Below are 26887 nucleotides of genomic sequence, written 5' to 3'. Positions count from 1 at the left end.
AAACATGGAAGTTATAGAAGTATAGCTCAGGGGCGTAGCTACCATTGTTTCCTGGTTGCCCAGAAACCCCCCCAGGAGCTGCTGAGAAAATTGGGCAGGGCTCCCTATAATTGAAATCATGCAGCCCTGCCCATCTTTTCACACGTGGCTGCAAATCAATAATCAGAGCAGCACCGTGAAGCGTTTCACTTTGGCTTTGTCTCAGCTAGTTAGTCTCAGCTAGCTAGCTACCTCAAACAAAGAAGACCAAGACTTAAGTTCTAGATCTAGTATCTATCCTGAATGCTCCAGTATTCTCAGACTCAGCTCTAAGCACAACTTTATTCAGGAAGTGTACAAGTTTAGAACAATCTCAGCCACATGAAACCTCTCAGGTAAATGACATTTAATTGTTGCTCAGCTAGACTAGCAATACACAATTGGCACCTGCATGCCTAGTATGTTACGTCTATAGCTAGCTAGCTTCTCACAAACATGTAAAAAAAGTCATGAACAATAGTCAATAACAGTAGGTGTGCCCCAATCAAGAGGGTGTGGTACCGGAAGTGGGCGTGGCAAAAAATCAGCGGCGCTGATTTTTCTGCAGAAACCCCTGTCTCAAAAGTCTGGCTACGCCCCTGTAGCTATAGCTATACACTCACTTTTGACAAAGTTTAACCAATAGAGGCAAAGCAACAGTCATCCTTCGGCGAATCTGTACGTTGAATTAGTAACTGTAGTGCTAGAAATAATTATATGCAAGCACAAAATTATGCGTTTTGGCCCATTTTAAGGGTCCGAAAATGTTATTGATATTTATACAAGCCTAGAATTAATTGTGCGATACGAAAGTATGCTAGCCCCTCGCGTAAATAGCAAGCATTAATTTCCAGCACTAAGGTACAATCATTGTGTATACAATTAAAAATGTATGGGGCTTATAAAACATAATTATGTTTCACTACTTGCACCCCTGGATTGCTATAATTATTAGCACACCTTTTTTTGAGATAGTGGCAGTTTTGAGCCATTAGTCGATCTAGACAGAAAGATTTCAGCTGCTAGTTGCCTGGCATCTTTTTGTGTGGGACTGTACTTGCTTAGTACATCTGTAAGCGGTTTTGTAGATTATAAAATTATGATACTGCAGGGCCGCATCCAGGATTTTGGTGAGGGGGAAAATAATCGACCAAATTCTAGGGGGGCAAATTATCCCCTCGCCCCACCTCAATGCAGCCCTGATACATAAGCGTACATCTATTACGTATGTACTTTATTTATGTGGGTTTTGTTTGATACAAGACATGTACCTGTGTGTACCTGTGTATGGTTGCTTTTAGCATGTGAGATAACAATTACACATCATGCAGTTACAGTTCAGTTTCTAGTTGCTGACAATGATCTATAACTTACAATTCTTGGAATGGAATCTTCTCAAAGTTGCATCATACAGCATTCTAGCTCGGTTCAGGCTGTGCACTGAACACCTGCAATGATCATCAATAATACTGAAGACTATAATTATGCATCGGTGCGCATGCGCAAGCGAGGTACCGTATAGCGGGTATATTTCGAGGGTATAAATGTTCGCGGTTTTCGCGGATTGAGCCTAAACCGCGAAAATTTATACCCACGAAAATTTATATCTTTATTGAATAGTAGGCGTGTTCAGTATTATTGACCACACCTATCGACAATAAGAGGTACCTCACCGTTATAGGCTAGGCCTGGATTCGAGGCTAACGGTGTGGTGGTACAGCTGCATGTTGATGTGCGCATGCGCCAAAAGGCTGGGAACTCAGACCACGAAAATAAAATCCGCGAAATCCTTTGTAATGGTCCATCCGCGAAAATTTATACCCTCGAAATATACCCGCTATACGGTATACGATAGTGTGTTTGTGTGTGTGTGTGTGTGTGTGTGTGTCTGTCTGTCTGTCTGTCTGTCTGTGTAGACTGCTACAGCTGCTCAAGGATCAATGAAGTGCAAGTAAGAGTTTCTATAGGCTTCTAGTCATGTTTTCTTGGATTTTAATTCGTGGATTTGCAAAATAATGCTTTGTTCTCGAGTTATGCCTAGTTTTGCTTACTTGGAATGCCATTGCAGCCTTTTCAGAAGAGTGCGTAGAAAACTTGTCCATGGAGTGTTGCTACTCTACTTAGTATTTAGCTCTGCACTAGAACGCTAGCTATTGGTAGCTGCAAGAGTGAGAAGAGAGCTGCAAGGCTCTGCTGATGGCAGCTAGCTAGACTTGAATTTTGGCATCAATCGTTTTTAACAACAATCATGTTTGATCATTACCCACTCTTTGAGTTGTGCAAATAAAAAAATGTTATCATGTGTACAAAATTAAGCTATTATAGTAGCTTTGGCATCTCCACCGAGGCATCAGCACCTGCGGTGCTGCTTTCATTGTATAGGTTTTGATTGTGAGGTTCTTTCGATTGCGAATTGAAAGTTTTCGCATACCGTAGTGCTAGAGCAAACCCTCGGCTGGTGACATGATTATAAAGAATGCAGAGGAGTGATATAATGCAGTGCATGTAGCATGTAGCATGTATGACTAGCACAGCAACTGAAGAGAAACTAGACTAGAGGCATGCTGAAACATTTGAGAACAGGATTTTAGTGCATGAGACATGTCCTGTGGACTGGGATCACAGCAAAGAAGCCTGGAGTCTTAGAGAAGTATGGCTCCCACCAGGCTGGAGTATAGGATCCAGAGTCAGCCAACAACCATGACACAATTCTAGCTTTCTACTTTAGTGACCCTGTTACATTGTTCCTGGTACGGGATCAAACTCCACTGCATAGTGCCAATCTTCAAATCTGGGGACAAATGTTCAGTCTCCAACTACAGACCTATTTCACTACTGTGTTCTGTTTCGAAAGTGATGGAACGCCTAGTTTACGACAAGCTCTATGAGTTCATCAGAGGGAAAATCTCCATCCAACAGTTCGGTTTTCTCAGAAACCACTCGTGTCCAACAACTACTGTGCTTCCTTTATGAGACTACTACTGCTCTAGACTCTATAAATCTCAGGTATATAGACGTTGTATATATCTGGATTTTAAAAAAAGTTTTTGACAAGGTTTCCCATAGTGGCTTACTTGTGAAACTAGTTTCACTGGGTGTAAATGGGAATGTTTGGTTTTCTGGCTTAGGGAATATCTCAATAACAGAAGGCAACTGGTCTCTGTGAATGGCCACCGTTCCTCTATCCTGCCTGTTACCTCTGGAGTGCCTCAGGGCAGTATACTAGGCCCCTTGCTATTTCTCGTCTTCATAAATGACTTACCAGACTCTGTCAAGTTCTCCAAAGTGCACCTTTTTGCTGATGATACCAAATGCTCCAAGGTTGTCGATAGTGTGGAGGATGTCAACAAGCTTCAGTCAGACATCAATGACATCACTAGTTGGAGCAAAAGCTGGTCGCTCCCTCAACGAAATGAAAAGCATAGTAATTCAATTCTGCTCCTCCCCTTCACCCCAAACCTCATACACTCTAGCCGGACTAAACGTAACTCACTCAATGTCCAACAAAGATCTAGGTCTCATTTTCCAATCGGATCTCAAATAGGTGTGTCCCACTATAACCAAATCTCTGCTAAAGCTTACAAGAAACTAGGACTGCTCAAAAGAACATTTTCATTATCAAACTCGGTTGATACCTAAAAGCAATTTATATCTCTCTAGTGAAGTCTCAACTGTTGTACATGTATATGGCTCAGTACTATGGAGGCCGATGCTCATCAAAGATATCCTATCTCTAGAAAAAATTCAGAGGAGAGCGACAAAGTTCATTCTTGGCCAAGGTCATGCAATCAACGCTAACCTACAAGGAAAGACTCATTAAGCTAAATCTCCTCCCTCTTATGTACCATCTGGAACTGGCAGACATCATGTTCTACGTAAACTCTTACAAAAACAGAACTCCAAGATACAACATTTTGGATTATATAACACCAACTGCAGGCTACACCAGATCCTCAGACAATCATAGACTAAGCCACAAGTACTCACATACGAACACGTCCAGACATTTCTATTACAATCGTCTCCCAAGATTATGGAATAACCTGCCACCACTAAACATAAACCTCATGAGCAGCTCTATCAAAGCAAAATTGAAGAATCTCCTCTGGCAACACTTCCTCAGCAATTTTGATTCTGACGCTCCCTGCACCTTCCACTTCAAGTGCCCATGCAACAAATGTTGTTAGTTTATATAATTGGTAACCTGTCTCTACAGGCTTGCCATCAGCATTATACTAGGTCAGTGCTATATTTATTCAGAACTTATTTTGTCTTTAATGCTGTAAAATCATGTTGAATTGAATTGAATTGAATTGAATTTCACCTGTAAATACATATAGGCTATCTCGAATAAAAACCGCATGTAGTTATCTAGCTGCCAACGTGCAAGTTCAAGCTTCTTAGCTTTTGCTCACTTTTATTGGACAAAGCATCAAAATCTGCCACTATTTAACTAAGATATTGTTGTGTGAAGGCTATATCCATGCTGTAAACGCAGTGCTATAGCATCCAGGTGAGTAGATTATCCAAACAAACCAACAGACTACTATATCTTAACCTTATACAATAACAATAGCTAAACAATGGGTTCACCTAATGTACCTAGTTTGTAATGTGGTTAGACGGGAAGGAATCATACAACATGTACATGTACCGTATTCTCTTTCTGCGCTTTTTCCTTGATTCCGAAAGTGCTTTCCTTGTCCTTTTTCCTGCAACCCGTGTTTGTGGAGAATCACTTATCTTTGCTCGCTTATGTTTCGGGTGAGACTGTACTGGAGGACACTTTCTTTTCCTCAAACGATAAAGCCGGTTGGATAATAAATCACCACATTCGTCAGAACTGCAGCCTGATAGTTCATCACAAGAGCTTGAATCTGTTGAATCAGAGCTTGCTTCCAGAACATTACGAGAGTCATTTGTAGATTCACTACAAATAATAATCGGTTGGTCGAGTTCCATAGTACCAGTCTCAGCATTAGTTTCAGAGTTGGTGACAAACATGGCTGACGATGAATCATTTATCACATCTTTGCTGGTGTTGCTATGATGATTAAGCAGTAGTGGACTTGAGGATCGAGTGTGAATAGATTTTATCGACTCTTTCAAAGAAGCACCGAAATCGCTTAAGTGTTTTTGTCCAGGTCCATAAACTGCCTCAGGTTCTTTAAACTGGAAAGAGGATGAGTCACTGCAAACAAGAATCACCGAGTCATTTGCTGTTGACGAGAATAGTTCAGAGCTATAATCAATGATCCTCCAGAAATATATTAACAGGAACAGTCCACTGCTGTGAGTGGCTACCATCAGAAGAGGGGCTACTTTCTCCGATTTGTCTGTATGGGTTGAGCGAGTAGATTCGGAGCTAGCGCATGGGTGTTGATGAGAATCAGATACAAGACCTTCAAGTTGTCTTTTAGAAAATTGTTGCACTCTCAAATGTTTCTTACAGAATGATGACGTTTGGGGAAGAATGGTGTTGCTCCCAATTCTATTGTATAGTGGAGTACCTGCACGAGCAAATAAATCGTTCATTGATTTTAGATGAATTTAATGATATTCATACGAATACATGTGGGTGTACGTATAGTGATGTTGGGGAATAGATGGGAGTGCCCCGTCCCCAGCTCTAAAAGTGGGGGACGGGTTTCAAGCCTATCAAGCATTTATTCTCTGATTGCCGTACTAGCTGTGAATATCTCTGGCTGGCCTTATAACCACAGAACTCAGCTTACTGCAGATAAGTGGAGAAGTTGGGAAGCCAACAAATTCATTACGTAAGGGCTATACAGTCTGATTGGTGCAGAAATACACTATGTAAGCCTTCTGCAATCTGATTTGGTGCTGCATGTTGCTTGATAGGCTTGAAATCAGTCCCCTCCCCATTTAGAGCTGGGGACGGGCCACGCCTATCTAGCTGGGATGCATTATTATTGTTGAGACATAATTATGTAACACAATCTGGCATTCTAATGAATATCGTTATTCGATCATGCACGTAATAGTTCATGTATAGGGATTATGTTATAATTATTGTAGAGCATGCAAGCATGAGCTGTTTACATGACATGCATGATCTTACCAAAATTTGTAGCAACCGTAGAGTGAGAAACAAAGAAAATGAATTTACTCTGTTGTAAAACCTGCGCATAAGTACATTCATATGTCTTTACCAAAAAGTGGGTGTTGTGCATGTGACTAACAACAGTAACAAAATCGATTCAAGATGTTATCCAAAGTTCCAGTGTTGTCTAATTCTTGGATAGGACATAGGAGCTGCATCGTGGAACATTGAACACTGTTTTAACTACACGAGCATTGAACTTCGCAAATGCTGTAGAATGCAAATCGCAAAGACGTATACCGGTATAATTATGTATGCCTGATGCTACACGTTGGCTGCAATGCTACACGTGGCCTTTATTCGAGGCGCTTATTACTGTCTCGATCTGCTGTGATTCTGCAAATTGCAAAGTGTGAACATTTTTCTGCTGATTGGGAGGTTTTTCACTAGCAAAGCAACACAGTACATTTAACACAATGCTTTATGCATGAGGTGCTTGTCTGCAGGGTGATTAACCGTACACACCTGGCTCAAGTTTCACACGAATGCTGACTAAATAATCATAATAATTATTCATAATCATATTAATGCTGACCAATCATAGTATTCTGGGGGGGGGGGAGAATCCCTTCGGTCATACAGTACAGCAAACTGAAAGTTTATCAATTATTATATACACACATTACTTGTTGTGATAACACCCAGGTGGTTTTCGTTAATCTTGAAATGGATCGAGATTTTCTGTCTTCTTCTGCGAATAAAATTTTGCAGCATATGGAGCTACATTCTCGATATTCGTCGGAGGTACGTGTGATGAAAAGCCTTTTCAAAAGATTCATCACCATCCATCAGCTCACACAGTCGACCATAGCTGGGATAAAATTGGCTCAGTATTTTTGAGTTCATAGAAGAGAAAGAGCATGCGCATATGCATGGACAGTCCATCTGAAATTAAATCTAGTGTACTTTTGCACTTTAATACGTATTTGCAAAAAACAGCACGCGTTCTAAAAAGTCAGGCCATTGTTTCACTGAACATGAATTCAAGTACATTCGATTCGCTGGTTGTTGTTGGTTGATGTGGAGAGGACGTAAATTCATTGCCTATGCTATGCTCATTGTCCGGATCTGACCAAAAGCTTATCTAGCAAAGTAATAGTAATTGTAAGCGTTCATTATTATTATTATGAAACCATCCTCTCTGGCCCTCCCATGCCCAGTTCAATATCTATGAGTTGCCTAGCTACTCTGCAAATACATTATTATAGCTATTTAGTAGCAGTGATTCCTACACCATGTGTGATATTGCTTAATTAATATTACCGACTCTCGTTGTGTACATGTACGTACACATTGCATTATTAAATACTGATTCTCGTTGTACATAATTATAATGTTAGTTTAACGTGTAATTAGTATTATTTTGTTTCTGTACATGTACAATCATGTATGGATGGCACTCTGTGTTTACATTGTACTTTTAGTTTCTCTATAATTATGTGGATGATGTAAAATTGTTTGTTTTATGGTTACGCCTACACAGTCTAGTCATGCGTACACGTGAGGTCTAATTACACGTTTAGAGTGGTACTGAATACTCTTGCTAATAGTTATGGAATGTTGATTCACCTTATTATTGTTGTGGTTTTGCTTTTACAGATAAGCAGAAAACATAAAATGGCTAAAGATTTCGTGTATAAGGATAACATACAACAAGGCGACCGGCAATCTGATGGTGATGCTGGCCACTTTCCATGGATCATGCCTACAATCGAGCTACTGACATCCTTCCCAACACAAAGTGATTCTGTTGAAATTTATTTACGTTCGAAAAGCTATGGAGTATTAGTGCCTTTAATTTATGGTATTGACTTTGACCAGCAAAGTCATTCTCTTGTTATTGTACCTACTACAGGCTTTGTTACGTCTAGTTTCCTCACCCGCTTAGAGAATAGCTGTTGTACTGCTGTGTCTGGTATTGTTGGTGCTGGAAAAAGTGCTTTAGTCAATTATGTGAAGCATTGTTTTCAAAGCAAAAAATGTTTGCAGAAGTTCTCTATGATAATGTTTATCAATACTCCTGATTGTGCGGAACTGTCTGAACTGAAAACAATAGCTGAGCTATTGAATTTATGTGGCCTCGATGCTGCTTCTTTGGAAAACTCTGATAGTAGCATGTGGTTGGTTCTGATTTCATTAGATCATTGTGACAAGAATTTTGCTGATAAACTTGCTCATGATTCAATTGTCAGAGGTATACTGGGTAGAAAAGTGCTTCCCCAAGCAACTGTTTTGATTATGTGCAGACCTCACCAATTAAATGAAGTTGAGTCTCTTGCTAAAGTTTATCACCATTATAGTCTGGAGGGTTTCTCACAAGCTGAAATGATGAAATATTTATCGGAAAGTGTCCCATCCGAATCTAAACTGTTGTCTACCCTTCAACAAAATCAATTAGATGACCTTGTAAACCCGCTTGCTTGGTCAATTCTAATAAAAATGTTCGATAGTGTTGAAAAGCCTAAAACAATAACATATTTGGTGTATAAGCTAGTATGTGGTCTGATTGAGCATGCGTTAGACGCTGACGAGATAGCTGCTTTGCGTGCCGGGAAAATACAATTAGAAAAACTATCAGAAACTGTAGAAGCTGTTTTTGAAGCTATTTGTTATTTAGCTATGGAACATTTACTGACAGGCTGTAAATGCGCTGGTTACAAAGAATCATTGCAATTCTTATCCTCATTTTCTCTAAAACTTTCGAAGTTGTCCCTGAATGATTGCTTCAGATTTGGGCTTGTGGACCTTGCTACTGGCAGGAGCTATGCATACCAATTTATACATCCGCTGGTAACAGAATTTTTAGCCGGCTTTTATCTGCGCAAACTACCGCCAGTCAATCAGCTCACGTTTTTGTTTAAGAATTCTTTAAAATTGTTCGAGAACGGTTACACCCATTGGCTAACATTTTTCTTTGGTCTAACTAGTGATATTTACACTTCATCACAAACAGCATTTGTTAATCCTACAAAATTGATGATGAATTCAGTTGTCGATGTGCTAGTCGATAGCCTTAAACTGAACACCGACTCGAAATATCGGTGTGCTTTAATCAGATCTTTAAACGAGGCTCAAGAAAAAAGTATTTTTAGAAAACTATCCTCTAAACACTCGCTTGTTCTAACATTCTCGATGTCTGTCGGAATTTTCGATTCTTGTGTTGATTCTGTAGTATCAATTATCAGCAACTCTGGAATGGCAAATTGGATAATCACGACCTCACCAAGAAACAAGCAATTAGCACTTACTTTGAAAGCTAAAGTTGAAAGCGTATCAATTGTGGTGATCTACGACGACTCCGTTATTGATCGACTTGATATTACTCCGAAAAGAAACTCAGCTGAACTCGATAGGTTATACAGAGAAAGTGATCAAACGTCCGAGCGAACTCCCCAAGAATCAATGGAGAAATTAAATCAGTTGGTATGTCGTGCTGTCCGTGAAATTTTGCAACGAGTGTTCCCTCTGTACTCAGCTGTTAAATTGAAAGGTGATTCTAGCAATGTGTCGTATGTTAGTTTCTTAACGTGCAAATGCTTCGAAGAATCATTTTCGAAGTGTGTGCAATTATATCCACTAATACCTATTCACTATCTGGATGGACCGAAAAAAAATACATCAAATATACCACTCGAATCAATGTCTATGTCAGATCGTCACAATGCCGAGAAACACAATGGTGGAACCGTGGAGGTTGTCTTAATGCTTCGTCCTTTACCTGAAAGAATAAAGGGTGTGGTTCCGTTGACGAATGAAAAATTTAATCTAATTTTATCCAACGATTTGTCCGTGGAATTTTATCAAGAGAATAGCAGCGCAAACAGTAATTTTAATAAAATTGAAGAATGTGTAGCAACGGTACGTTGCGTGGATGACTTTGATGCCACTCGAGATAACACACAAATGATCCTCCCGTCATTACAAGTCGTTCCGAAGATGCTAACTGGCCGAGCCCAGCACGCCCTCCCTAAGCCTTTTGTCCACCCAGCTGAAGTTCCTAGAGTTGACTCAATACTACCCGAGGGTTTATCTAATACATTGCAAGAAGGGTCTCAAAGAAAATCGGATAGTATTCAAACTCCCGGTGTTGCTAATCTTAATATGGGTGGCGCAGATTTCCAATTGCTTCCCCAATTGGACTCATTTCAACCGTATGGACATGTACCCATGAATCCTTACCACTCTCTTGCGCAAACTGGAGGGGCTACCTCCATACAGCCATCGCATGGAGCATTTGTACACACCTTTACTGCTGAACAAGCTGTTGGTGAGGCTCAACAATCATCAAGACGACAGGCCAATCTCAGACAAGGCACTGTACTGTATACTTCCGTTCCTGACAAGATACCATCTGATCGAATACAGCCCCTACCAACCCAACACACCCTTATTCGCAAGGGTGGCAATGGATCAATATTTAGTGAAAATGTGAATGGATTGGCTTTGGCAGTAAAGAAGACCAGTTATCGCAGCAAAGAGTACGCAATCATTACGAAAATTCGCCACAAAAATATAGTCCCCCTGTTAGCGTATGTGTGGGGTGAAGAACACAAAGAAAGCAAAAGGAGATTTTTTGTTTATCACTACCTGCCCAAACTCAGTGGTGATATGGCTAGATTGGTGACCGATAAAGAAGAACTTAGTCTGCACGATTTCCATAAACGTCATCATAACAACCCTCGAGCAATGGGTGTTGCTGTCGGAAACGTCAAATACATTCTCTCACAAGTGCTTCAAGGATTACATTATTTGCACGACAATCATCAATGCATCCATAGGGATGTGAAGGCCAGCAACGTGCTCATAAAGTTCTTCTGTAATTGTGATAACCCTGTTCAATGCTCGTGTGATGTCAAGTATCAAGTGAGTGGTGTGGTCTTGGTGTGTGTGTGTGTGGGTGTGTGTGGTTTCACACTTTTACACATAATTATCAATTTAGGGTTAATTGCTTTGCCTTTATTGTTCAACCTTCTATAAACAGCAGTGCATGATAAATCGACAATCACTTTTACATTTGATGTACTATGTACTTGTACTGAATTCGTGTAGCTTGAAATACTTAATTTACTAATTATTATTGTCTCGTAGGTGGTCATCTGTGACTTCGATGCTGCACTAGAATTGGACTCATCTTCTCGAATACCTCCCACCACCACTCACTCATCACGCTCACAAGCTAAACAGGTACTATTACTGACCTCTTAAGACCAGCCTATATTCATCATTTTGCTAATGAATACTGTACATAATGGGCCTATTGATTATTATAGTATAAGCATTGTTCTCTTTTGTCATACTCTTTTTTGCATTGTGTATATTGTTTCATTGTATTCTCCAATACCATATCGCATGTTAATCCTGTCTTTGTCCCCCCCCCCCTTCAGTACGAGATTGTTCCGGTGGGTACAAATGGGTTCCGATCGCCTGAATCCAGTATGCTCATGATTGCTAATTCCCCTGATGCGTTCTCTCCACCCCTCTCCACGAAGGCGGACATCTACAGCTTTGGTATTCTCTCAATGCGACTCATGATGAGCACGGACACTCCGTACAGTCAGCGGGCTATGTCCACACTGTTACTATATTACCATCAGAGCCTGGGGGTCAGTGAGGGGAGACTCAAAAGCCCCAGTGTGTGGAGGGTGGAAGAAAGTACAGTACTGAAGTTGCTCAAGGTGAGCATTGCAATGTGTATGTAGCCCATTGGTTTCTTTGTGCATCATTATGCCTCAGTTGCGCATACGGTCTTTATCTGCGTGTGTAGAATGCACTGCTCAGTGATAAATGAAGTGCAAGTAAGAGCTTGCAGCCATTAATAATTTCAAACTTTGAACTTTTGGCATCCTTTTTAGCAACAGCATAGTTTACCATTTCCCCCTTTTTTCACCATTTCCCCTCATGCAAATGTATATAATTATGTAGTAAATGTTCACAGTGTATGTATAGCATGTAGCTAATTCATTGCCTACACTGAGGCATCGGCACCCATGGTCTTTCATTATTTTTGCTCTGAATTCTGAGCTTGTATCGATCCAGTGTGCAGTACTATACCATACCAGTATAATTATGTGTGTGTGCCTATTTCTCTTCCAAGTTTCCTTGTAGTTGTGATAATTTGTATTGAAGCATACACTGGATAGTTAATTATTTTTATTAGTGGGCAACCTGGAATATTGACTGAAGTAATTATTGAGGTTCATTATTGTGTGATCTTGATTTCTGCAGCTCCACAAGCTCAATGCAAGGATGAGATGGTTAAGAGGAGCCTATGAATTTGCCAGCAAGTGTCTATTAGTGGATCCAGAGGAACGGCCATCAGCAAGCTCTCTTCTCAAGGATCCATTCCTTAATTGATAACATGTGCAGAATAAAGAGATACAAATGATTCGAATGTGCTTGTTTCTGAGGACATGGCAAAGCATAATATTATATCTAACATCGATCTGATTTTGATTAATTGCAATTAAGAATAAAATCACCCCCTACCAAGCAATGTATACGATTCAGAAGACCCTCTCCCAAATTTGGTTAACCATCGTGTCACAGTTAATTCAGATCTTGATTCCGAATATAAATGATACAATTAACTGAAGAGCGTAAAATTAGAAACATAATAGATTTGTACTTGACTGAAGAGCGTAAAATTAATAAGAAAACATAATAGATTAATTGATTTGTACTTGGCAATTGATTGTACTTAGCGGTATATGTTATAATTATTAATTAATAGGCGAACAACTGGGCCTGGTACTAGTTGTCTGCGCATGCGTCAAATTTTCATTGTATATTTGTGGTCGGCAAAAATATTTAATAAATCAATAATGGAAATTTGTACACAGAAAATGCACAGAGTGAGTACACAAAAGATGCACATAGGGAGCTGCTTCACAAAGGCCTGGGGAGTTGCCAGTTGTGCTGCAGCACAATTACAGTGACCCAGGGCAACTTCAGGATGATTGAATGCCTTCAAATTACGTTTCAAAAAGATTTAGCAGGCTGCTGGATTTCTCTGATTCTAGGCCCCAACTCGTAACTCATTGCTTGAGAAAACGTAGATTCTCTTGATGTCTCTGAGCTACCCAGCAACGCTCAAATGAGCAGGTCATACTCCAGTCCTGTGTCTGTGAGTATAGGACAATATTAAAAGAAACCAAAGACGGTTAAACCCTTACCTCAAACTGTCCAGTCTCGTCCGTTAGTATAGCCAAGAGGAGCACTGTTGGGATAGCTGGATATTAGCCATTGCTCCTGTACAGAGAAGTAGACATTTTAAATACGTGTAGATCTATACATATTAAATTTCTCGGTTATAGTGTCATTGTCGACGAGCTGATGATGGCAGCACCAAGTTCTCTAGCTCACACTCTTCACTTGATCCACCATATTAATGATGAAACTATAGTCTACCTACATTCTTGCCAAACATGAACAAGACTTGATAGCATAGCCGGCCATAGGGCCCACACAAAAATATCTGACCTTAACAAGCTTGACAAAGCTTTATACCTCTTCCCTTGTTGTTCAGTCTTCAGAATAAGCTTCAGAGAAGAGAGAAGCTTCAGCTAAGAGCCATTCCAATCGATTCCAATAATGATAAAACGGGAACTGACTTCTAGTACACGATAGTACACGAATATAAATGTCACGAAAGTGAACGAGAATATCCATTTGTCAGAATCTGACAAACGACTGACGCATGCGCAGACAACTAGTACCAGGCCCAGTTGTTCGCCTAACCGTTATAAAAGCGAAAACTCGGCCTGGGATCGAGGCTAATATGCTATGTAATACATAAAGAAGTCAACACAAGCTTAGCTATATAGACTTAGACCAACAACACAAAACAAGAAATCACCACAGAAGAGATGGATAGTGAGAGAAATATTGCAGCAAAGAAGACTGTTTCTAGGCCAATGCAAGAGAGCTCACTGCAGGACAATGCTCACAATGACAATGTGCAAAATGTTGTGTTGCAAGCAGCTGATTCAGAAATGGTGGTTGGAATGAAACTGCCTCTGAACTGCAAAATGATCGCTCATCCAAACACATTAGTGCAAGAAACTGCAGCTACAACACTGCAAGATACTGCACTAATTGATGCACAAGATAGACACACTCCCGAGCAAGAAACTAACCCCTCCTCCAGTGGAGTCATGGTGCTTGAAGGACTTGAAGTAGCAGTAACACGATAAACATTGACAGTTACCTTCATTTGCATTTTAGGTTTTGATTTGCTGCTTATCTCATCTGAGGTTACTTAGTGTGGCTGCTCTAACCACACAAATCAGTAATGCTAATACTAAGATCGCACAGAAATAAATTAAAACGCTGCCTGAAATCGAGGTTATACAAAAGCCTTGTGAAACAACTACTATTATACCTTTACATTTTATCGCTAAGCGCCAAACTTCTTTTTTCTCGTTCTATTTTGTGGCACTGTAATTAGAAGATAGAAGAAAGACGGTAAGCCATGAATATCAACATACCGTACTTCTTCTAAATAAGGCGCCGCTTTTTAATAATTTCGAGACTAGTATGCAAAACAAGAAATAGCCAATGAAATAATTATGGTGTCTTATGAGAGAAATCTCCAGGGGGCCTCTTTTAGAAGAAGTACGGTACATAATTCATTGGGAGAGCAAAGTGAGCCCCGTACTACCGAGTTACACCGAAACACGTGAGTATTGTACATCACTCGGTTGAATTAAACAAAACGCTCTTTAACCCTTTAAACGCCACGGGCCACGATCATGGCCCGCAATAAGTGACTTTTTTTGCGAAATTCTAATTCTGCGATACTTAGGAAGTAGCTCGAACTACGTACATCCCTGTATAGAGGAAGAGCTGTAGAATCACGTGCAATTTAGTCTAGAAATTTCCAAGCCACGTTGCTATGTTAAAATTTCATTAGCATCTTACCGCACGAAGTTTATAGCTATGGCTAGGTTGTTTACTTGTGCCGATGTGCTTGAACAGCTTGAGGACAGCAATGGCGATGTCTCCTCTGGTGATGACAGTGCCTATGAAGGAGCGGGGATAGTAGGATACCTCCCAAAGGCTACCAGCTTTATGCCAGACGCTGATGAACTGTCTGGGACTGAGGACATGCATGACATGGACCTAGACGCTAGCGCTATGGACCAGGACGGTGAAAGACGAGGAGAGGGCTCACTGTGTGACTCTGGTAACTAGTATAGTATAGCTAGAATATCAGTAGTGTAAGTATAGTATAGCTAAAATAGAATTAGCAGTAATGAACAGTCTTTATGTGAGCTTGTAAATTTCATAAATCGTTCACCGATATAGTAATACATGTACGTATTGTACTTCAAATTGATATATCTTAGCACTGTTACATTCATATGATGTGAAAATCAAGCTTAGTCAACCCTTTATACCATATGATAGGCTGATCCATAAAAAAAAATGTTTGGATTTTATCTCACCGCTGGCCGAGCATTTAAAATGATAAAAACGGGTGGGCGTAATAACCGTGGTTGCTATGGCAACACATGTTGCACCATTTTATTCCTTGTTGTATGGGCATTTTATTGGTATATGGTTGCTAGGCATTTTATTGCTCTGGAAACCCGATAGAGAATTTACAGACATTTCACTTCACTGTTATTTAAGAATCCGACGGTTAAAGGGTTAATGAAGTTGTTCACTTGAAATGTACTCGCTTCGCGATTGCTTGCCCACAATGTTTTAGTTACGGGTAGATCTATCCATATATAACTCATCTCATATTGGGTATTACGCAGAAACTGCAAGAGTTAACAAGACACATGTATGCAATCGCTGACCTGTAGAGTCCTCCTCATCCTCCAGTGTGTAGGTTCTCATCACCCAGCATAAAGCACCTGCTGACCACTAGCACTGTACACTGGGAAGGAGTGGTAAAGATCATTATTTTACAGTCCTCCTCATCCTCCATCGAGCATGCATCAGCAGCTCTGATCCTAGATCCTCATCTCTGCACTTTATACTGTACACGGTAAAAGGGAGTGGGTAGAAATAGTTAACTAGAGTGGGTAAAGATCGGTAACTAAACAACCTCAAAGATGAATGAGGCCACCTTCCCCAGTTTAAAACTCACCATTAATATTAAGTCAATTTCTCTGCCTTGCCTTCTTGTAGTGTACAATAATTATAATGACATCAGTATAAGCCTTAACATCATGGGGAGAGGAGTGCATACCCACCAACTTGATTGGGGCCATGCAATTACTAATCACCTTGGTCCAGTGTGCACGGCCTCTCTATCGGAAGGGGCGTGCCTTCGCTGCTACCAAAAGATGTTTACCTCACCCGTACAAAAGCCAGTAATACACAACAACTCTTGGTGTAACTAAGAAGTATATTCCTAGATACATGTACCGTTATAATTATATCCCTACCCACACAATAAGATCAAACAACCACTTTCCACCATGGCTGTTCTACACTCTGAAACCTTTCAACTGCTTACCTCATCAATCTGTATAAGTCGGCTTAACAATTTTTCTACAATAAAGTGAGTTTACATTGGATAGTTAAACATGACGTCCTGTCTAGCTAGCTCTAGCAACATGGGGTCATCAAAGAACTTGGAGATGGACACATCCTCTGACAGGCCCTAGAGAGAGAGTGTGTGTGGGGGAGGGGGGGCGTGGAGTCAGTGGGTAGGGATTCTGGTAAAGGTCCACACAGTACCAAGTGAAGTCAATGTGTCGTGTATGTGTGGGTTTTGGTAAAGGCATAGATTGAAGAGTTAATCTATGGTAAAGGTCAATGCACTAGGTATTTATTTCTAAAGACTCAAAACCAACACTCCGTTCCCCAAGTGATATCCCACAGTAGAGGTTAGTAGCATACACATACACATGCATAATGTGGCATGTTACATAATTATTACAACCTACATGTACAGCTGTAAGTCGGGAAATAAACGCCCAGTAAACATACATGTAAAGTCAGTAAATTTTAGCATTGAAGGATTTCGAACAATACACATCTGCTGGTAGCTGGTTTACTATTCCACACTTAGATAAAGAGGTTGTTAAAGTCCACGCACCTTTCTCCTCCTTGTTTTGATCATGAACTCCCTGGCGAGGTGAGGGGCGAGCTGTGCTGGCTCCAGGGGACGGATCACTATGCTCTTGTCAAGTGGGTCTCCGAGGACAATCTACAGGGGAGGGATAACAAGGTACACTGAAAAATAGATTTATTAAAATTAATTATAAGCTGTTTGTTCAAGTTATTATTATTGTACACCAGTAACAGACGGAATTTTAGAATGTTTTGTTTGTCTGAAGGCACACCGAAGGACAAATAAACACATGTCAACAAGTGGGCAAACAAACTCCCCAAAATAGGGTTTAAATAACACCCTAACCATATACCCCAAGGCCCACAGGTCTTCTTTACCACCCACACGACAATCATACTGGATGTACTTGTAAGAACACACGGACCTGAAATACTAAATAGCATTGAAACTAAACTGGCCACACATTGGTTCCATACAAGTTTCCAATGTACAGAGGTACTCTATTACAAATGCTTCCTCCCTCCCTCCCTCCATATTCCATATGCAACTCACCTGCCAGTGATTGAATACAGAGAGACAGAAAGCCTGTCCTTGTGTGTGCGTACGCAGGTCAGTCTCAAAGCCAAACGAATCAATGAATGCTTTGATTGTGTAGAGAGGGGAGCCTGGGATGGGTGCGTCCTGGGTCACATGACCTCGTCGCCGTGCCAACACAGTGTAGACAGAGGACGCACAATTGGTTGGAGCTTGCACCTCCACAAAATAGTAGGGCTCCATCAAGCGAGGAGCCTAGTGTGTGTGTGAGGTAGGCGTATACATGCACAGTGTGTGTACATGTATGCAATTAAGATTATGACTCATTAATTACAGCAACAATTGAGCCATTAAAGCAATCAGCCAGACATGTGTAAATTACAGGCTTTCCAATAAATCACCAGCCAAAACACACGTAGAGTATGCACATACCATGAGGAATGCTGAGTAGGCGACCCTTCTGGCAGTGGGTATGATCTGACCACCCCCTCTGTGGATGGGTTCACCAGCAATCACAGCATAGAGGATCTTGAACTTGACATTGCGGATAGCTGTACGTGTGTGTGTGTGTGGGTGGGGTGGGTGTGTGGGTTGGTGTGTGTGCGTGGGGGGGAGGGGGTGTCTGATATCAATGTGCTCCAACAAATATCATTCGTATATCCCTCATAGTTCACATAATTTATTACCATGAACTACGAGGGATTTACGAATACAGTAATTACTGTAAACTTCGACAAATGTTCAGATTACTAACTATTGCAAATGCTATTGGGTTTAAGTGCTCACGTTCGTCACAGAGCGGCCCCTCCCTGGTACCCCACTGGAACCCCTGGATGATGGACTCACGCACAGAACCAAGAAGACTCTTGTCAACCTGCATCAGCATACAAAATGTGGGTGTTCATGCAGCTAACCTCGAATTCAGGCTGATTAAAATACGGCCGCATTCACACTGGAACAAAGTTAATGATATTTGCGCTAACATTGGTGAAAGCAAGCTAACCACACTTGCGGTGAATAGTACATGTGCTTTACTTCACTACTTTGTTGCACTCACAGGGCAATTCCCTAATTAGATTGGACGTAATTCCCTAATTATGATTAGCATTTTCATTCACAGGGAAATTCGATCCCTACTACATGTAAATATCATTAGCATTTTGGTTGTTGAAAGGATAACTGTTCCATCAGAGACTCATGAAAGCAAGTTACTACTCACCTCAGAAGGCAGAGTGTCATCCACCAGAATGTTGGGTCCAGTAGCTTCTGGTCCAAACGCCTAGATGGAGCGAGCTGCCAACAGGTCCCAGTCGTACTTGCTCTGGAAGAACTCTCCAATCTTCTTCTTGCTCCAGGCTATCTGCACCACCTCCCCCTCAATGTCCTCAGCCAGTCCCTTCTCCATGCAGAGGCTCCGATATCATTGTCAGTTTGTTCCTGGAGGGAGGGGGTTAAAAGTGAGGGAAAATTGAATGAAGCACCGCCCACTCAAGAGGGAAGTGTGCACACCTGGTCTCACTGTACACCACCCATAATATGAGTACCACTTATCAGAAGTCAATAATGGCAATAACAATATTAAGACAGTCAAGAAATAGCAAGAAGCAAGACGTCTACAGATGCAGAAAAGATTAGATTTTACAAATGCAATCTTATAAAACACAAACAAAAATGACTAATAGTTGCACACGCAGTTATTGTTAATCACAATGTCTCTATTAGCCAGTGGCATCGCTCCACTTGCAGTGCAGTCAGTCTCTTGTTGCACAACTTCAGTGCATCGAACCAACTTGATACAGTTCTCCAGTCCGGTGATAAGTTCAGATCGATAATCAACAGCTCTTGTGATCAGCTGGGTAGCTTGCACTTGCATGGGTGAGCTAACAGTAGCTTGTAATCTTTCAGCAACAGTGCAAGTGCAGACTTTGGTAGTGTTTTGCAGTCCAATCACCAGCTCAGAACAACTGCTTGATGCTTCACTGCATTCTATAGATGTACTAGTGCTTTGCAAACTAAGCTCCATTGATGATTGGTCTTGGTTGCAGAAGAAATACTTGAGACTAACTTGCTGCATAGCTAAAGTTTGCTGTATACATAAATTAACAGCTTTTATAATCTCAACACCCACACATACATGTAGTGTCTAGTGACACGTGTACTGACTACAAGTTGCAGGAACCATCAATCACAGTAATCAAATTTCCCTAACCGGCAATCACAGTAATCAAACTAATCAGCTGTAGGGAATATCCCCTAAAACTCCCTTATATCACATCAATCTATGGTAGTACAGTGTATAAACAAACATGAATTGTTTATTAGCGGGGCAAAATATTGGTGGTTTTCGTGGTTGGAGGTCTGACCACGAATATTTTACCCACGAATGAAGCGACCTTGCCTACCTTTACCTGCAGTGCAAGCTCCAACCACGAAAATATTACCCACGAAATGTCTCAATATTGCTGAACCACGAATATTTTGTCCCCCGAAAATTACCCGCTATACAGTATATCACTCACTTCTTGTTGGGTGTCTCAGCAAAGCACTTTAGAGAGGACGTCTCTACCACTGTCTCACAGAAGGCCACCACTGGGTCAGCCACCTTGATGTCTGCAGGGAGAGGGGCATTCAAAACAATCACATGTAATTATAGTTTGACCTACGTAATCTTAACTACACACTGTACCTAGCAACAATCTCACCTATCTCTGAGTACATCTTCCTGAGGTCGTGCATGACACAGTCCAGGTAGAGCTCTCCCGTACCAAACACCACGTGCTCCCCAGACTCTTCCACCTACAAGACAGGGAGGGTTGCATACCGTATAGTGGGTAATTGTGGGGGTAAAATATTCGTTATTTTTGTGGGCAAGCTGACCTCTACGAAAACGTAGGCATGGAATCAAAGAATCAAAGTTTTAAATTGTCAAAAATAACACAAATAAATCTGCCTAGATTGCATCAAAAAGCATGCAAAATTAATAGAAATGTTTTTAGAGGACAACTCCATCGGCGCACTTTAATATGTGCGCACACACGTATCAGCTCCCCTCTAAGCTCTTTTTACTATCCATGCTCTAAGTGATAACCCTCTTCTCTTCCTACGCCATTGCTGTCAACATGTTCACATTTCAAATTGTTAGCTATTAGTCCGTGTGATAGACCAAGTACACACCTCTGGTACACGATTCTCCATACCACTTTATTGCAACCTTATATTATTATAGCTAGATCTACAATAACACTGGCCAATTTTTGATGTGGTAGCAAACTTAACAATTTAAAGAAAACACTCAATTAGTCCTGCATGCATGTACTCATGTTTACATTGTGGGTGGGTTTTACTGTGTGTGTGTTGTTTGTGACCAGAAGACAGGATATGTGCAAGAAAGACAGAAGCCGCACTATCATGCTATATGTGACAACTATTGTCTACACCCCTAAAGGAAACCGGAACCATGAATGAGCTGTTTAAATATGTTAAATATGTTAACCACCCACACCCTTAGTAACCAGTACATATAGATTATAATTATGGGGCTGCCAACGACTGCCAGCTACTTACTGGTCTCGGCACAATTATAATTATGCCTCGGTGCGCATGCGCAAGCGAGGTATACGGTAGTGTGTTTGTGTGTCTGTCTGTGTGTGTGTGTGTGTAGACTATTTCAGCTGCTCAAGGATCAATGAAGTGCAAGTAAGAGTTTCTATAGGCTTCTAGTCATGTTTTCTTGGCATGCTATTTGTGGATTTGCAAAATAAAGCTTCGTTCTCGAGTTGCTGCAAAGCTCTGCTGACTTGCAGCCATTAATTTTAGACTTGAACTTTTGGCATCGATTGTTTTAACAACAATCATGGTCGATCATTACCCATTATTTGAGTTTCCCTGTGATTATGCCTCGGTGCGAATGCGCAAGCGAGGTATACGGTAGTGTGTTTGTGTGTCTGTGTGTGTGTGTGTGTGTGTAGACTATTTCAGCTGCTCAAGGATCAATGAAGTTTCTATAGGCTTCTAGTCATGTTTTCTTGGCATGCTATTTGTGGATTTGCAAAATAAAGCTTTGTTCTTAAATATTGCACTATTTTGACGTTTCACCTCGTTGTCTGACAGGTAAGTAAGTGAGTGGTTTCTTGCCCAGCCCTCTCCAGGACATTCTGCACAGGGTTTCCAAACGACTACATGCAACCTGGATTACATCAGATTTGCCAGATGACCTCTCAGTCTCTCCTAGTCATCTTTAATGACTCAGCAATTGATGTCTTAGGCTGGTATTCACCAACAATAATATTGTGAAGCTCTTCCAATTATTGTGGTCTGACTGGGATGATTTGGTTCCTGATGCCCTACTGAAAGAGTGGCTGCAGTGGAGGAAGGAACTACCCCTACTCTCTAATGCCCAGATGTTACTAGTGTATCAAGACAACTACATGGCTTCTCAGACGCATCAGAGAAGGCATAGATCTACTCTGGAGTTGTGTATCTCAGAATGGAAGATTCGACAGGCAGCCTACACACTTCTATAGTGATGGTAAAAACGCCTATCAAGAGTACCACGCTTGGAACTTTGTGGAGCTGCACAGATACTGTTCCAATGCAAAAACGTTCTAAGACTTTTGCGTGGACTGACTCTACTATTGTACTCAATTGGTTACAAGGGAATCCACACAGATTCAAGGTGTTTGTTGGCAACCGAGTGGCACAAATCATGGAACTCATCCCACCAGAGCGATGGAGACAATGCTGCGTCCCGTGGATTATATCCAGCACACTTTGGTAGAATGGGCTGAGATTTAATCAAAGGCTGACTATGAAGCTGAAACTGTGGACGAGTTACGATCGCTACTGTCGTCGAGAAACAGAATTTGTTAGATGTTGATCAATTCTCATCGTACCATAGCGTGGACATTGAGATTCGCAAGATCAAATCAAAGTTCAAATCACAAAGCTCCGTTCAGGACTCTCTCCGTTCAGGAATTGAACCAAGCCACAGAATCCTGGCAAGAAGAAATAGTTTCTCTCAAAAAACGAGTCGCCTTTTATCGACAAAGAAGAGGACGTCAGAGAAATGCAAAAATCACAATCGTCACAATCGTCATCCGATCATACTACCCTCTAACCATCCCCTGGTAAAACTCACCCGACTACTTCATGGTGGTCATCTACTAATATCTGGATCCCTTTCTCGTCGATACCACATTGTTGGTGGGCACAAGACGATCCGATCGATCACACGTAGCTGCGTTATCTGCAGGAGAAGATCAGCCAAACCACGTCCCCACACGTACACAGCATGAATGGGTCTAGACTCCAAGAGTATTCAGCGTTGCAACATGTTCAGTATAACAGCAGTGTCCAAGCCAAATAAATGTGGGGTTTCCCACTGACAGTATTCCAGAGCTCCCAAGCAGTTTCCTAGAAACAATAGTACCGTAGGTATATTGGTATGGAAACTGAGGATTTATTGATTAACAGTCTCAGAAATTAGCCGCATCACACCGTTTTCCTTTAGGAGGGCAGCTGATTATCCAGAAATAACGTCATTTAGTTATTCACATGATGATCTAGTTTGTCAGCTGGAGCTAGCTAGCCACTCTGATATATCTGGGAGCTAGCTAGCTATTGCTATAGGCTGAGTACGTCAAGTACGAGTACAGTATGCAAGGCCATTGTCTGAAGGGAGGAAGACTAGACACGAAGACTAGACACATACACCAATTGCAAGGAAGAACCACCGAGATAAGTTTGCTCATCCATCAAATATAACCGGTTTGGCTAGCTAGGTCGACACTTGTATATGTTAAATCGAGGTTTTACGGTATACCGCGTACCGTAGTACCTCAAGGCTCGATTTAAGGTGACACTTTTTAATCACAATTCCAGAGGTCGCTTCTTATAGAAGTTGAAAAATTATTTTAAAGTCCTGGTGTCGCATATTTAGAGAGTTGCGTCTAATTAGAAATAACTCCACCTAGTCTATTTACCTCGATTTCAGGCCGCATAAAGGGTCGCCTTGAATCACACTCTTATGGTTGATCTACTTGATACAGCGCTATAACAAAATTCCACTTTCTGGTGCATTTTTAGAAATCCAAAAATTGCGTTCAATCTGAGCTGGCACTTAAATCATGTTGGCACTGCAATCTCGTAGTACGTGTCAAAACACCATGACTGTGTACATTCCGTCACGCTTTATCAGTCTCACAAACGGTGCCATGTACTGCACGGCCATCATAACATAATTATCACAGACAGCGCACAAAATTTACTAAATCAGGACACACCGATGTAGTAAAGTGTGAAATCGCTTTAATTAGCGCGAGCCCAATTTTTTTCAGATTTCAACAGCTATATTCAGTCTATATGTAGACTTTCACCAAGGTTAGTATTAGATGGGCGTGGCCTGTCCATATAGGCTATTGTCAGCTTTCACTTTGTTCAAACGATTGTCATCTACACTGTTGCAAATCTTTTGTTAACATAGCAGGCTACGGGTAGCTATCAAAATGCTATTAGATGGGCTAGAAACCTTCTATATCTACTTTCTTTACTTAATTAATTAATTAAGCTATGCCTAGTTTTGCTTACTTGGAATGCCATTGCAGCCTTTTCAGAAGAGTCCGTAGCAAAACTTGTTCACCGAATGTTGCTACTCTACTTAGTAGTTAGATCTGCACTGGAACGCTAGCTATTGGTAGCTGCAAGAGTGAGAAGAGAGCTGCAAGGCTCTGCTGACTTGCAGCCATTAATTTTAGACTTGAACTTTTGGCATCGATCGTTTTTAACAACAATCATGATTATTACCCACTATTTGAGTTTCCCTGTGATTACATGTACAATGCAGCAAAATTAAAGATGTTCATCATGATAATTATAATCAATGTGTGTATAAAAGCTAGCTAGTTGTTATGTAGCTTTGGCACCTCCACCGAGGCATCAGCACCCGCGGTGCTTTCATTATATCAGCAACATACCACACCATCTCACCTTAGTGACCAGTAGAGGGTAGGACTTGTTGACCTTCCTGAGACCATCCAACATCTTGGGCAGCTCTGATGGATTCACTGGCTCCACGGCGATCTTTATCACAGACTGAGTTGAACTTGAGAGGACGGAATATCTGAGCCTGTGTTTGAGGGGAGGGAAGGGGATGACTAAAAAATGAAGCATATAGAAAAAGGCAGAAGAGTAAATAAAGAGGATGACAAAAGGAGTTTAAAGAAAAAGTCTATGTACGGAGGTTAAATATTTGCACTGAGATTGGTGTTTATGAAATAGTATGCTTATGGGAATTCTAACAAACGAAACCAGGAGAGGGGGACATGCATAGTGAATATTATTATGACACCAACATGCAACTAATTAGGTCTGTAATTCCCTAAACATTCTATAGCTCTTCAAGAACCCTATCATATGGTACACGCTCGGAACAACTTAGGGGCACCACACTAAAGGTATGGTACCACACGCCCACTCACATCCTCTGAGTCGTTGATTTGTGTGATGGTGGCTGTCTTGGTGATGGTCTGGTCCACTCCCTCTAAGAGCACCCAGTTACCAGCCGGCACTCGATTGATCTCAACCTGATAGCGAGCCTCAGAGATCCACAAACGACCAACCTGAGGGAACCAGAGGAAGCAATCAAATAGTAAAAGAGGGTGTACATGTAACAGTGTGTGTGTTGGTAGAATTGGTATTCAAGGTACTATGTTCATTATGAAATACAAAAGTACAGCTGTTTGCACAGACCTTGCAAAATACTAAATCATTCACTGCATTACCACAAACCACCATACAATGTTGCTATGCAAACAATTAGAACTAGACTATATGGGAACTCATGAACAGTGGGGATCTACCAATTAACGCTTTATGCTGAGACTTGCATGCTGTTCACACTGCTTTCCATACATGCAGTGGACAGATCAGTAGCTATACAGGTATATCTGCTGGTATATGTAAGCTATAGTCCCAGCCCATTCTCCACTTCAAATCCTCACCATAATTTGTATGTGAGTTTCCATACCACCAAGAGTAGATAAGAGCATCTACCATTGATACCACCTTATAGCTGGTAATTTTCGAGGATCTCGCAGATTACCCATTTTTGTGAAAATGTTAGACTTCAAAAAGTACAGTACATTCATACAAGTTCTGGAAGCCATCATTGCTCAGGCTACATGTTGTTAGCATAGCAACATTGTACACATGTATGGTGGTTTTGTGGTAATGATAAGGATTTAGTATTTTGCAAGGTCTATGCAAACAGCTGTACAATGGCTTAATGGATATTCTCACCATTATTATACCTTGATCACTGGACATATACATGTCTGGCTAACCAAGATGTAGCCATAAGAATGACTAAACCCTATGTGGCCACTAATTAATGGCTTCAGACAATTTCTAGAATGTGCCCCACTGGGGCAACTATATTTATTACATGTACATGTACATGTGGGGGTACCAGCCAACAAACTACAAAAAATGCCCGAAAAAGTTCACCAAGACGCAATCACTGACCTGTCCTATTTTAGAGTCCTCCTCATCCTCCAGTGTGTAGTTCTCACCCAGCACAAGCACGCTGACCACTGTACACTGGGAGGGAGTGGGTAAAGATCATCAACCAAAACTGACATGGTGTAGCAACATTCTTAATGCTTACATGTTCCACTGAGCACTCTCCCTAATGCCTGGAACACTGCAGCATCGTGGTTGGGGTACAGCTTGGTCACATGCACCATCAGAGGACCCTGAAACAGTAGGACAATGAGAACTCTCGAATCATAATCAAAAAAGTATACATCAAACATCTTAGGCATTACAATGTTTGGTGTACTGTACCACTCTCAGAAAACTAGATGCTAAGCACATGTACAATATGTGCATGCTCCCCCCCCCCAACCCACCTCCTGATCACAGGCCAGCATAGAGTCCCCTAACTCATCGTCCACAGGATTCCCCAAGTCCCCAAGTCTCACCTTGGTCTTGGCAGCAGCCACTAGAGACGGAATATGCTGCACACACATCTCAACAAAACCTAGGGAAGAGAAACATTTTTCATTAGTTCAAGGAAGTAAGCTAACAGAATATGTACCAAGAGTTCATTAGTAGGAAGAGTATGCAACCCTAAGGGGGAGAATGTTTATGTGTGATAAAAATGTAACGCAATTATAAAAGCT

At 41.2% G+C, this 26887-nt stretch overlaps 1 protein-coding gene and 1 pseudogene across 1 annotated transcript; one reads left to right on the top strand and one right to left on the bottom strand.

Annotated features, from left to right (window-relative positions):
* Positions 1-614: 614 nt before the first annotated feature.
* On the top strand, positions 615-13447 carry LOC135347513 (uncharacterized). Its single transcript, XM_064545535.1, has 5 exons — positions 615-696; positions 7742-11005; positions 11231-11326; positions 11527-11817; positions 12368-13447. The coding sequence occupies exons 2-5, from the start codon at positions 7760-7762 to the stop codon at positions 12494-12496; spliced, it is 3762 nt and encodes a 1253-aa protein (XP_064401605.1). The 5' UTR covers positions 615-696; positions 7742-7759; the 3' UTR covers positions 12497-13447.
* Positions 12930-26887, bottom strand: part of LOC135347524 (116 kDa U5 small nuclear ribonucleoprotein component-like) — a 35617-nt pseudogene continuing 21659 nt past the window's right edge.

Source organism: Halichondria panicea, chromosome 14, assembly GCF_963675165.1.
Source record: "Halichondria panicea chromosome 14, odHalPani1.1, whole genome shotgun sequence".
In the NCBI taxonomy this organism is placed as follows: domain Eukaryota; kingdom Metazoa; phylum Porifera; class Demospongiae; order Suberitida; family Halichondriidae; genus Halichondria; species Halichondria panicea.
Note: the sequence above shows the minus strand (reverse complement) of the source record. Positions and strands in the feature narration are given on the sequence as shown.